The sequence below is a fragment of the Melospiza melodia genome, chromosome 2 (genome assembly GCF_035770615.1).
Source record: "Melospiza melodia melodia isolate bMelMel2 chromosome 2, bMelMel2.pri, whole genome shotgun sequence".
In the NCBI taxonomy this organism is placed as follows: Eukaryota; Metazoa; Chordata; class Aves; order Passeriformes; family Passerellidae; genus Melospiza; species Melospiza melodia.
The window spans coordinates 140,144,380-140,159,082 of NC_086195.1; the positions used below are offsets into that span (position 1 = coordinate 140,144,380).

General features: G+C 38.8%; 1 protein-coding gene across 5 annotated transcripts in view; it reads right to left on the reverse strand.

Moving 5' to 3' along the window:
- EPHA6 (EPH receptor A6) overlaps window positions 1-14,703 on the reverse strand; it is a 370,926-nt gene that overhangs the window by 50,757 nt on the left and 305,466 nt on the right. For all 5 annotated transcript variants that reach the window (XM_063150201.1, XM_063150202.1, XM_063150198.1 and 2 more), the window contains one exon: window positions 8,284-8,345. In XM_063150201.1, the coding sequence (XP_063006271.1) occupies window positions 8,284-8,345 (62 nt within the window). The remainder of the gene's footprint in view (window positions 1-8,283; window positions 8,346-14,703) is intronic.

Consider the following 14,703-nt stretch of genomic DNA (forward strand, 5'->3'; position numbering starts at 1 on the left):
ATCTCCTCCAAAGTGGAGGCAGCTCTCCCCAAGGCGGCCGCACCCTCCCTCAATGTCACCATCAAGGCCAGGGATGAGCACCTGGTCCTGCAGAGGACACTCAGCTGAGGCTCCAAACACAACTTCCATGAGTCCTACGGTACCAGGGACAGATATTTTCAATAAACTCATTCCACCCAGCAATTAAGCAAAGAGAGACAAAAGATTATATTGTTACTTACTTTAAGCTGCTTCCTGTAAAGGAAGGACAGGAATTCTAGCCAATATTTTTGTCATGAGGCCACATGGGATTTCTCGGTTTGCCTATTATTTAATAATTCTAATTGTTCTATTGATTAAAAAATTAGAAAGGTAGTTGCCAACAGTTAGTACTCTTCACACCTACCATGTACGGATTACTTTTTTCAGGTAACTGTAGAATTAGGATTTGGAACAAAGTGCCACCCGAGTTTTGCAGAATGACCATTCATGCCCCTCTCTACCCCCACAACAAATCACCAAACTAAACCAACCCCTCAAACCTCTAGATTTTACCTCCTCCTTAACAGCTCAATTTTTTTCAACAAACCTGAGTCATCTGTAGCACCTCCCTTAACCTTTTGTCTTCTTGGATGGCAAGCATTCACTCCTTCCTTTTTTAATTTCTGCTCTTTCAAAGTTACACCATGCTTGGCTGATTTTTCATAAAACATAACCTTTTGTCTGCTCTTTCCAAGTCTCAGTCCTTGCATTACCAGTATAGTTGCAATGCCTGACTTTAAAACAATCTCATGCTTTTGCTATTCTCTCCGTCGTTCTTTCAAGATTTTTGGGATTCTGCCTTGACACAAAAAGTTAAAGCTTCTTATCTTCACTGTTCAAGAAATGACAGACCTGCTAATGTACCAGCTGCAATTTTATTCTGTCCTCCTTCTCCCTCTGTATGTTTCTCAGAATTCTCTACTGCATCTGTTTGCCTCTCTCTTTTCTCATGCGTGGTTTTAAATTTTTTCACTGCCAGCCTTGCAGTTGGACCAACTACATTTTTGCTGTCAGCAGAACAGTCTTTTCTCAATCAAGTCTCTTTGTAAGCACTTGTGCATCAGTTTCCATGCCAGCTGTATCCCCTTACAATCTATAAACTTATCATTCAATACATCAAAATTTTTTTGATGTAAGATGATCGGGATACAGACTAAGAGCTATATTTAACCTTTGGAAAATTCAGCTAGGTTGATGAAATTATAGCAGGTAGAATCTGACCTCATATTTTCAGCATTTTTTAGGCCCCCAGGTAGAATCCTTTGGCAACTTTCCTCTACCTTGTTTCATTCACTTGGCATATATGGAAATAAAACACTCATCTGACTGATAGCATGGTTGCTACCCAGGGCTTTATTCTGATTCCCACAGCTTAGATTTGAAATATGTTTTTGATAGGATTCCCACTGGGCTCTTAAGGGTGTTAATCAATACTGGCAGCAATTCAGACCTCAGTGGACTCACCACATTTATCCTATCATCCCATTAAATTTTAATCAAGCCTTGATGGCTTTTCTAAATAAACTTTTCTCAACAGCTGGGTATAGATGCAATATCTGAGTAGCTGCTCTTGCATTTACACAGTCCTTAAAAATGCCCTGAAAAAATTATTTTTAGTCAGCTACAGTTTGCTTTTAAGAACCTCATGTAAATGAAATATTCTCCTCATGTTACAGACCTTTCAAGAGCACTAACTTATAATAGGCTGCTGAGAGGTTCAGTTAATGTAGGGGAAGAAGGAGGATATCCAGACTTTCTCCCATTGCATTTTTCCCTTCAGTTTTCAGCCCCAGTGCCCAGTTTAGTGCTTTTCTTCAAGCCTGTGGAATTTTTCGTCTTCAGAAGGTTTTTTCCATTTCACTACCCAGTAATCTTTTGGAGGTGCGGCCACTGGATTTTTCTGTATTGTTTCTGGAGTTCCATCAATTCCAAAATCCACTTCCTTATGTGCCAAATAACTCAGAAAAATTTTAGGCCTTTATCCTCTGTGCAGAATTTACTACAAATCTAAAAATTTTACTGCAGATTATTTAGATTTCATTTTAGATGGAGAACAGCACTGAAAATGGTGTGTCTGTGTCTAACTTAGATCATATTCACCACTGACACTTGCTACTGGTCACTGGGTGAAAGATGCAGCTTTTGCTATGCATTTATTGTTACAGTTTTACTGTGCAAAGTAAATGGTGGGACTTTGTCAAGATGAATCTTCCAAAATTCAAGTTGCAGCTTGGTATTTTTTGGAAGAGTAACTCATTCTTCAAACTATCATGTGTGTCACACTAAAGTTTATATTTTTGGTACTAAATGAGGTCAGCTGATAATTTCTTCTTCATTCAACTGTTGATAGAGTTCCATGCAGACTTAATTATTATTAATAGATTCTATTAATTCAATTTTTAATTACTTTAGTTCATTTTAAATGCTCATGAGTGATCCTACACAGAGTGCAGAACAGCCCTACCCCATACTTCTTTCTATCCAAATTCCATTCCTTCCACACAAGATGTAGCAGAAATTTCATGAAAATCATATTTCTTTAGCTGCTCAGAAACATCTCATGTGGGAGAGTTTTAAAGCCTTACTGAAGCCAAAGTTTATGAGATCAACTGCTTCTCCCACAGCCACAAAGCCTGAGCCCTGCTACAAAAGGAAACCAGATCTGTTTGACAGAATTAGTTCTTGACAAATCCATGTTGGCTCACACTTATCTCGCTGTTATCATTAAGATGCTTAGACTTTGTTTGATAATTTGTACCAGAAATCTTACAGCAGTTGACATTAAGCTGACTGGCCTGTAATTTCTTGACTTCTTTTCTCCTCTCTTCTAAAAGACATTCAAAATCCCTTCATTTAAAAGATACTGGCTCTGTTCTGATCTTCTGATTTCTCATTCTTGACAAATTCATAAAGAGCACACTGAGAGAGACCACATTACCTTTCAAATTCTTTTTGCCTTCAAATACAAGACCATTTGTGAAAAATTTCTTGCTGCTCAGTACTAAGAATATCTACGGTATTTAATATCTAAGTAAAAATATCTACATATTAAAAATGCCCAGCATTTCTACAGTAAATTCCCACAACAGCATCAGAAATGTTGTTTCATACATCCTTTTAGGAGGGCAAAACACATTGCTTGAGAACAAATGCTGGCACTGGCACTGTAGCATCAGTGAGAGCTTCTCAGTGCAATCTTAGTTCACTTAAATACATGCTGCTTACAATTTCACTATTAAGCTAATGCAGTCTTTCAAATTCACTTTCTAATTGCTCAGTCCAATTTTAGTGTTAAAAAAAAAAAAAAAAGAAAAAAAGTATCAGCAGCTTCCAGGTTCCCTGTGCATGTTTTCTCTTTTACAGACTGATTTTTGAAGGCAAAATGCCACCTTTATCCTGCCAGGAAAGAAACATGCCTCCAATAAATTCAAGTGCACATGAATACTGTGTGGGAAAGCAAAAGAAGGAATATTAGTTATGAGCTCCAATGTTTTTGCCTCTCTGAATGCAGATAAATAATAACAGGAACCGTTAAACTTAGGGAAGGCCATCTGGCTTTCTTCCCCCCACAGCCTACTCTGTCTGGTGAGGCCATGTTAGATGGATATACAACATACACTTTACAACACTGTTCCACAGAATTTGCTGCAAGTGTTCATTTTTGTCTTCTCTCACTTTCCCCCCAAACTTGCTAAATGTGTCTGCCACAGCATCTAAACTGTAGCTGAAAAAAGGGTGAGTGTGATGGCAAAGCTGCTCTGAGAATAACTTCATAACGATTACTGCAAGACACAGCAATATATCACAATATTTTCTCTGTCTAGTAACACTTATCTTAGCCTCTGCTAGGCCAGCCTTGAGGGATTAAAGCTGAATTCCAGGATTTCATTTGCTGTACAGTCTGATGCAGCTGGTGCTCTAAGGCAATTAAGCTTATTTCTTATAGACTCTTAGAAAAAAACAAAGAATGTGGCAGCATTTTCACTTACTATGCTTGCCTGTATATAAATCTTTTTTCTACAAGTATTTTAATTTTCTGAAATGAATGGAAATCCATCAGCACCAGTTTTGAGTAGAAGAGGAGAATTACAATGGCAAATAGCAAAAATGAAGAAAGCAAGGTGGTGCTGTGATTACCCAGGTAAAAACATCCCTTCCTTTAACAGCTCTGAGATTCACAAAACTGGGAAGACTGGAGCATCTTTCAAACCTAAATACGTCTGTCTATTCAGCACACCTCAGACACTGAGCAGGAAACTACTCTGGTAGTCTTCAGCTGCAGAAAAATACTGAAAGAAGTTCAGTATTCTGGTGATACCCTTTTTAGCTCATTTTATGTGATTCTGTGTAGCCAAACACAAACCTCCTCCAAAAGGCAGCTTCCAGACATGTTCCTTTTCTGTGTTTAAATCCAGAAAAGGATTAAATAATTGCCTGGTGCATGAGGAGGTGAGCACAGACCACAGCCAGCTCAGAGCTCTCCAGGAATCATTCTTCCTAAGAAGCCACCTCACCTTCTAACCTGTTCCTCTCCTTGTGATGCTAAATCCAATTTTTTTAGCCAGGAATGACCCCTTAAATGGAGCTGTGAAAACAAAATGGAGCACATGAGATTTTAATCTGAATAGCCTCATGAATCTGTGAGGCACAGGCTTGGAGAGTGGGCTGAGTGGGGGACCGTGCATTGGGGAAAAAAAAACCCAACCTTTGGGAAAGGACTTTTGTAGGAATTATTGCAATCATCTCAAAGGCTTGGGTCCAAGAGCCATCTCCAAGCCACAGCAGGGCACACTGCCAAACTACTTGCTAAAAAGGTTTTGTGGGTTTTCAGCTTTTTTATCTCTACTTTGTGGTTTTTCTGTATCTCTCCTGGTTGTCTTCCTTGTCTCTTCTGCAGCCTGTATCCACAAGCCTGAGCAAACTGCCCTGTCTAATCACTAACATCTTCCTATCAATACAGAGAGCTGCCCTTTCAACCCTTCTTGCCTTTATTATTTGCCTCATATGCCTACAGAATAAAGGATTGCTGAGATCTCCGTGACACAGGCAGGTAAAACACAAGGACAAAGAGCCCCATCCAAAATCTCTGTGTGAAGCTGCTAACAGGAAATTTACCTGTGTCTCCTCAATTCCCAAGGGTTAGCCACTTTCCTTCCAGGCACAGATTTCCTCTGTCTGGAAGCTGCAAGAGGCTTCTAGCCCCTGAGGAAATGCTTAGCTGGAAACCAACATCCTTTTTCAGAGAAATCTCTCCCAAGTGTTACCAGAAATGAAGCCACATGAACCTCATTTCTGGTCAAACAATTGTTTCATTGATGGCAAATTTCAGGTATACTTTTGTGGGATGATTAACCTACATGCCTCAATCTTATGTGATAAAAAACTCCCAAACAACACTACAAAAAACTACGTTTCATCTTTTGTAAATGAGTTTTATATAATTACAAAAATAATGCAGTATTTCTGAGGAAAATTCAGTGTCAAGTGTATCCAGCAATTCAGGATGTCTGATGAAGCACAATCACTGCAATTAATTACCATCATCTCACAAAATTAGTTCTAATTAGCTGATGCCTTCCCACTTCAGAATATCTCTGAAGCAGTTTCATTTTGCAAATCCATGCCAATTTTTTTTTTTTTTACCCAAAAGCTCAATGTTAGCAGCCAGCAAACAGGATCCTTTGTGGGGTGGGGAAGACATAATTCAGCTGAGCTTGCTGTTAAATCCATACAAATAGCAGAAAGTGGGCACTGCTGTCTCTAAAGCAAGGAGTAAAGGTTTTTTAAATTTTAGGGGTGAGAGATTAAAGGGTAGGCAGAGGCTTCTGATTCGTGGCACAACCTGTACTGGCATGAAAGCAAATATCCCACCACGGCTGTGGGGAGGGTGATGGCAAATGGAATTCTTCCTCTGGAATACCCTCACGTGAGATTCACCCACAGAATCTCACATTGAATTTGTAAGACTGACCCATTTTTGCAGGCTTTTGGAGAAAGACAGATGGAGGGATGTGCTGGGGAATTTTTGCTGGTTGTGGTATGCAGGGAAATATTTCTTAAGGTGAGAAATAGATTTTTTCCCCTCTGTGTAAAAACACTTTGCACTGGAACAATTGATTCCTTTAAATAATAAGAAAGACAGAACTACGTGATAAGCCCTTCCAAATCCCACAACATTTGTTATAGTCACTGAACGCCTCTCATTAGGATTGCTAAAGATAAAGCCTCTCTGCTGCTTTGTATCTTCACAAAAGCTTTTAAAAATGTGGACTTATATCTGCAGGAAACAAGTATTATTAATGAAGCAGCTGGATTTCTTTTTAAACAGGTTACTTTGCAGCCATTTGCTCTGCTAATTATAAACAGAAATGCTGACATATATCTTCAGCGCTTTGGGATGTTGAATATTATCTAAAGCACATTTAAAAAACCTTTTAGAAGAATAACCCATATCTGAAGTATGAATTGAAGCTGTAAAATAATATACATGAAAAACAGCTGCAGAAATTATTAGCTCACATTTCCCCCCAGCAGTTCTGCTTCCGAATATATCTGATGCAATGTGAGAATCATTGCTCCACAGTAACATCATAATTCTGCTGATGCCACTTTCTATTAAAGTATCCTAATAAGTACTAACTGTTCTGATACATGAATGCATGTGAAATAAACCTGGAATATGGATATCACACCAGAGCAGTTCAGAGAAAGGTAATTCTCTCTCATGAATTATTTCAGGACTTGGTTCTGTTCTCTGCTATGAAATTCTCCACACACACACACATGCACAGAACAATGCTTCAGGCCCAGACAAATCTTCCTGGGGCACTGCTGAAAAATCACAGAGCAGGAAAGCTGCAGGTGCTCAAATCATGGGCAGTTCCTGTGCTGCAGATGGACAGAGACATGAGCCAGAAAGGAAAGGGGAGCAATTTTTAAAAGCCACCCAGTGTCCAAGACATGGATGATATCAAACACTCCATAAAAATAACTTGGTTTTGAGAAATCATCAAATTATCACAGGAAACCACTGGTATGTGTCTGACAACATAACAGATATCTGTCATGTGTCTTGACAATGGAAAATAAAAATGATTTCGGAGAGTAGGTGAGGAGGACAACAAAGAAATGTCAGAGAAAAATTACTATGGAATAATCCAAACCAGACAGTAAAGAGAATCAGGGTCTGGAGGTATCTGTGGCAGTGGCTCTGCTGCACTCAGGGCTGTATCCCTTGCTCCAATTGCTCTTCTCTGGTGGCTTTCCCCCTTCCCAACAAGTACTGCCTCCATGGCTTTCTGAAATGCTGGCTGCTTGTCCCTCCTGCTTATTCACTTTTTACCTCTGAGCAGTTCCTTCCTCCTGCTACCACAGAGGAGCCTTCAATCATCCTCACCAAGGTTTTCATGCCAGTATTTCCACAGCTCCCTGTTGAATGTCTCTCCTTTAGGACACCCTTTCAAACAAGTTTCCAAACCCACAGGCCCTGACTCCCCACATCCCAGATTTACCATTCTGCAGGATGGAAATGACAGAGGGCTACTGAGGGCTCGTGTTTACTTTTTTAAGACAAATCTGAAATACTTGACATTAAAATTATCCACACAGGTTCTTATGTCAGTGGGTCTCTGGAGCATTTCCGGGGGTTCTGTTTAAAAAGATCCTTTTTTAGGGTAAGTTTAGCTCACAGAGGGGGTCATCCTTTCCTTTTATGTTTCTAAAAAGAATTAAATACAATTTAATTCTTTAGCCCTTCTTTAATGTTTACTAAAGACCTCTGGGGGTTAATTAATGCCAAGACAATTCACCCATGAACTGTTTTCTAATTCAATTTGTTAAATGCAAGTAGCCATAAATATTATAAATCAATTACGGAGTATATTCTACGCTTCACCAACCAAAAAAATCATAACAGAGTATTTTTGAAGGTGATTGAGAAAAATGAACCATTTCCATAAGGCCAGGCATTTATGCTTCAATTTATCTTTTCTTTCACAAAAACAATTTGAAATACATTTTGCTAAATACAGGAACTACTTTTGTAGAAGAAATCAATTATGCTCTGAAGTTTAAATCTTCTTTTTTTCCAGCCGTGCTCTAATGTATTACTGTACCTCAGAAACATAGCCTGGGGAAAAGGCTTCTATTCTTCACTAGAAATCCATGAATAACATTATGTAGAAATTAATTTATGATAAATGATTTAAAATCTTAACCTAGAATGGTTTCTGGTTCAAATGTCATCAGAAAATGGCACCTCACCCGCAGGAAGGAGTCAAGGGATCCGTTCTCCATGTATTCAACTACAATCATGACTGGTCTGCCTGCAAAACAGCAAAGAGACACATCAGCATTATGCACATATTATGGGGCTTTTGCAATTTTAGCTGCTCTGCACAGGTTATTCACAGTAGCTGAATATATTAAATATTTCCAAAATTCTCATTTATATCACAAGCAGAATTCCCTGTGTTACTCCTAAGAATTATTTTCTATGCACTTTTTTTTTTCTTTTGTTCTTACTAGATTAGCTGAATGCACATCATTCACTTTGGTGTATTCTCCCTTAAAAAAATGATCAAAGAAGAGCCTGCTATCTCCAAATAGCAAAACTTGCCATTTGCCATGTACTATTTTGGAATGTATCTGAATTAAGGCAAACCCCAAATATTCATAAGCCGTGACTGAGTAATTACAAAGCGAGGATCATAATTTTCCTCCAAAAAAATATCTCAGGGACTTAGGAACATAGGAGAAAGATAGTATGGGGTGTCACAAAAAAAAGTTCCCCTAGATCTGCTGTGTGCATTTAGTGTGTATAATCCAAATAAACTCTGAATTCATATGTTTGTAAATACCTAAAATACACACAGTGTTACGCAAATCAAGGTTTGCTCAACCAGCACAGTCCCAGGGTGGCACCATATCCAAACTGAAGCAGAACAAGAGATTACATTTTTTTTTTTTTTGAAAGGATATCCAAATGTGAAGATACACTTTAGAAGTGTGTACTTAACTTAAACACCAGCTCACTGCTGGTACCCCTTAGAACAAAGAACAACCCTCTAAAGGTGCTTGACAGGAGAGGGGCATTCAGGCTGCCAACCGGGCTGCACAGCAATTCTTAGAATTATTAATATCCCAAAGCAGCCATTCCAGACTAAAAATTAATGAAGAAGAATGTTAATCAGATTAGGAAGAAGGCGAAAGAGCTTAAAATGGCATACTTTTCCTGGGGATGCCCATCTCTTTTGGGGGTGGTGGGAAACCAGAGCTGTGCCAAGTGGTGACACTGAGTCCACCATTTCCCTTCCTCACTTCCATACTAGCTGGGCCAATATTTTTCAAGCCCAAAAGAAGACTCTTTCATCACATCACTTTTTTTTTCTCTTCTGCTCAAATTATGTTTGTGATTTTTTGGATGAGGGGATGAGAAACAAACACAGTGTTGGGCTGATAAAACATAGAAGGGCATTTTGATTATCCCACCACAATTGTCCATTTCTGTTCAGTTTGGTTAATAGTGCAAGTGTTTATTAAATGTCCACAATGTACAACAGGCCTCAGCCAGGTATTTCTCCTGAGCTATTACAGTTTACCTTCAATCTAAAAAAGTGAATGATCCATTTCTGTGTTTGCTCCAGCGTGTTGACCCAGAGTTTTGGGTTCCTTATAATGCCCATTCACAGAGCTTAGTCTGGTCTTTTTGTAATTCCTATCAATATTCCCTCATTTCCTCTAATAAAATTTGTGATTATTTCTGCATTGATTCTCATGTTCACATCTTACATTAATAAAACATTTCATAGTGTTGTCACAGTACTAATTATTTGTGGTGTGTGTGTGTGAAAATGCCCAGATGCCTTGATAGTCGTTTTGGATAGCCCTTGGAAGTGAGAAGAATAACCAGCTTCTTTCTTTTTGACTGAATGTTTAGCCTCAGCTGTTGATGTGCATCTGCCCCCAAATCAGTTATTTTCATCTGCACCCATCAGTTATACCCTGGTTTTGCAATATAAACTTAAAAGATACATCACTTTTAAGCTCTTAGAGATCAGAGGTTTTAAAAATTCATGTTTCCTTTAGTTCAGTTTGCTAATGATGATTGGTTGTACAGCCCACTCTCTTTAGTTTCAAGCACATGAATGCCCCAGATTCCCTTCCCTTTATCATTTCCTTACTGTCACAGGAGGGCTGACACCTCCACATGAAAGGAAAATCCTAAAACCCAGAGAAGTAAACAACCTGCAGCCTGATGCTAGACAATCTTCCACAGTGCAAAACCCTCTTGAGCAAGTAGTAATTTTTCAATAAGTAGGGCTGTAAAGCTGGCTTTCAGATTGCCTATTCAGTCAGAAATTTCTCTTTCTGGGTAAATCAACAACTAAAACACCTGTACAGATAATTTGCATTTGAAGGGAAGGACAAATGGAGCTTTAGAACAGCACCCCTGGTTTCCTGTGGGGAATCCTTTAGCACTCTCTACTTTCCAGAAGCTGTAATTTTCTCTAGAGGTTCACAGGCCCTCATTGCAGCTTTTGTGCTCCTTAGATTCACATCCTTCAACACAAATTATTTTCATACTTGCTAAACAGAACTATTAATTCTTCTACATTATCTCACAAAATATTCTTCCCTCCAAAAACCCCCACCTGTACTTCCTTTTGCTGAGACCCTATGCTCCTAGGTTAAAGTAACTATGAAATATATTTATATGCATTCATCTGTGGATTTAAAGAATACAGTCTGGTATTTTTTTCACTGGACAATGAGGTTTTAAAGCATTCAATTTGAATGACTTGAAATGACATGCCTTAACATAAAACCAGCTCTTCCAAGTGACAGCACAAGAATGGCACTAAATACACCAAAAAGTGCAGCATTTTCCTTCTAACAGGTTGCTGTATATCAGAAAATCAGCAAATCATGAATAAATTCAGTCACTTAGGCTGATAGCTTCCCACTGACTCATTCTGTATCACTTGCCATGCTACCTAAATTTCAAATGAAATTGAGGTGGGATTGTGTCAAGACACCACAATGTGTCATGACACCATGAAAATAAACCTGGCTCCATCACTTGATTATCTCAAGCAAAAATCTTTAATCTGGACACAAACCTAAATTCTCAAATAAACAGGTCTTTAGTGTGACAGCACTTGATAAAAGCCCCCTGATTTTGACCCAAGTCTAATGCATCCCTGGAGCTATTTATGTATTCCAAGCCAGACTGTGACAGTGACATTTTTAGTCAGCACACAATTTGTCTTTGGAGTACCTGTGGATTAAAAATGTCTCAGCTGTTGTTAGGGTGGCTTGAAGACTTAAAAAGTAAAAAACTCTGGTACACAGTAGAATCCAGTGGGAACTTTTACCATCAAAGTGGCAACACTGGCTCTACTGCCAGTGTACAGAGTAGTGCAATTTGAGTGCAGAAAAAATTGTATGTGCTGGACCCCTGTACAAACACAAAATACTGCTTTAGTTTTAAAGAGGACTACAAAACTGACTTCAAAAATAGTACTGGGAGATTTCTAAACTAGAGTAGTGTTTGCATCTAAATAAATTTTTAAAAAAGCCTATTACTTAGATTACAAAAATGCATGCTGTTCTCATGGCACTAAAAATTCTTCATCCTCAAAACAAGATCAAGAATGAATAAATGGGAGTGGAGCAGAGAAGTCTCTGAGACAGAGAAGCAAGTTAATTTTACAGCCAAGAGCCACACAAGAAAAGGAATGGGAAAAGGACACTGAAAAAGGTGTCAGCTGAAGGTTTGGAGCCAAGGAGCTAAAAACTGTGGGTGCTGCTGGAGGAGAGCACAGAGTTGGTTTGATCTGAGGGAGGATGAAATAAAACTGTTTGAGGCTGCCTCAATGATAAAATCAGTCAAACAAATCAGACTTGCAGCAGTTTTAGATGCTTAGCACTGGTGGAATGGGGAGTACTGGGAGAAAACAAACCTTTTAAAGCAGAGGAATTATTATGTGTCCTGAGGCAATAGGTTTGAACCCTAAATACAGATTTTACACGCTACATATATCACATTTATAATCTGCAGCGCATTATAACAGATGTATCATTTTACTACATATTTAAGATAACAAAAGGAAATAATAACTGTATTTATACATGGCACACACACTGATATCATCCTCACATTCTCTGTTCTCACATTTTTTGTGCAAGTATAAATATTCCTGCCCCAGACACATGTGGGATATTGTCTGAAGCAGATTTGCCTCCTTGCACATGGAGTAACTGTGGCTCTGGGAGATCCTTTCAGAGTTCCAGCATCTCAGAAAGCCACACTGAACACACAGGAGCAGCACTGGACTTGGCATGATGCAGGAAAAGGACAGTAATTCAATTTATCCCAACTGAGATGAATCTATAGAAGGGGCAGGGGCTGTTCACTGTTTTGAGGCAACTCCTACCTTGTGACAAGAGGCTGTGACTGCTTTGGACAACTTTCTCTAAGAAAGTTGTTCACTGCAGTTCTCCCACTCAGCTGTACTGCAATGCCACTCAAACAAAACCAGAGAAAATGACAAACAACCTGTATTGATGTCATGCCACCCCGGAATATGCTGCAATCTTGTATTTTCCACTGATCAATCCGCTTGTCATTTTTCAATAAGCAGGAATGAAAAAAAACCAAAAAACAAAAAAAGGGAAACAACCCCATAAATTTCCAAATAATGTAAAATACTGATTAAATCTGAAATTCACATTGTATATATTTTTAAGCTTTTTTTTCCACAACACAAGATTTTGATAACATGCAATTTAACTGAGTGCCAGAGTGATGAATAAGGAGGAGAATCTGAAGTGTCATATCAATGACAAAATATTCAGCTTGTTGTCTCCTGTTGTCATTTTAAATAATACAGCAAAGCCTCCTTTAATGAATGTTTTATGTAAGATTAATCCTCCAAAAAGGATAGTTAGCATGTGTTCCTCTTCTACAGACTTACAATGAAATCTCTAATAGCAATTATGGGGATAGATTTGTTAACATAAACACACGATCCTCATTCTTTCACTTAAAACAGCACAGGTTGGCACCTGTTCCCTGGTTCATATCAGAAAAAATTGCTCCACCACCTCTGCAGATCAGAATCCACGTGGCACAGGAAATCACCTCCCTGTCAGGCATCTCTTCATTTCTGTTGGTTGTCAGGGATTTATCTCCTGCTAAAGCAGAGATAAGGCAGCCCCAAACACAGGGCACACCCTGGGTGAGGGCAGTGCCCCCAAACACTGCCAGGGAAATCCAGGGGAATGCTTGGGAGGCACTCCTGGAGCTCACAGCTGCTCCATTCATTTCACACCCTTCAAATCAGAGCCACTGGCCATGGCACTGCAGCTGCTTCTCTTCTGTCATCACTAAAAATGCATTTGTACGCACCAGAAAAAATCCATTTCAGTGACTGTAAAAATATTTTTCCATTATACAAAACAGCTAGAGGAAAAAAGAAAGAAAACTAAACATTTTAAAAAAGCAAATAAAAATAATTCTGCCACTTTGCATTTTTGGTTTTGCATTGTTAGCCCACATCAATGCACATGAAGCCAATGTGAATTTTAATGCAAGCCACCAGACTTGAATTACTGACTCATAGAAGACCCCTGACTAAGACCCGTGTCCAAGCAGCCTCAAAAAATAGAAGTTGCAGTTCCAAACTCCTTTTTGAGAGTTTAGAAGCCAGAGTTTACAAACAGGATGGGACAACATACTTACATCCCGCTACCACAGGAATTCCCATAGATATAACCTATTTATCTTCTAGTGTGCTTTGGATTTTCTCATGTCTACAGGCCAAATATCATTACTTAAGTTAGTTCAGTCAGGGGAAGATGCTTCTGGAAAATCAATTAATAACACTTCAAAACACATCAATGACCATAACATACTGTTTGAATGGAAGGTATGGCCACACAGCTACCACTGCTACCTGAAGATTTATTGTATCCACATAATCTGAAAATATTTCATAACATAAACCTGTTTTCCTGTAATTATCCACTAAATGCTTTACCACTTATTACCCTGTAACCCACTGGCAAGAATTTATGCCTGTTGGTGTGTTTTGGAAGCCAGGAAAAGTCTGTATGTATAAAATACTTACATTAAATATTTGTAAAAACCAGAAGGTTTGAGAACCTGCAGCCTCACATTGCAGGCAGCAGTGCACGTGGCTCTCCTGGTTCCTCACATGACAAAGGGAGAATGTGCTTTGGACAACAGAAATTTGAGGAGTCCTGCTCCTCCTGCAAGCCCTAATCCACATCAATCCCTCCAGGGTGCCTACAGAAGATATTCTGGAAGATTTTAAGGAAAGGAAAGTGGAACTGTAAAGACAAAGCAGCTATGTTGTTTCCATTATTTATTTTCTGATCCTTATCTTCCCATGAGAGAAGCAAGTGGAATGCAGGAGAGAGTAAAACCAGAAGAATTAGGTTTTTTTTTTTGTCACTACTTGGAAGTTGGGTAGGTGAGAGAGAAATAAATGGCTAAAATTATATTATAGAAATACAAAAAATGGCACTTTTGCTTTAGCACTGAAGCAAAGAATAAGAGAAAAAAAATAGTAACAGATAATGCATTCTGTTCAGATTCAGTTTAAGAGAGACTTTTGCCCAGTTGGATTAACCAAAACAATTCACCTCAGTTATTTT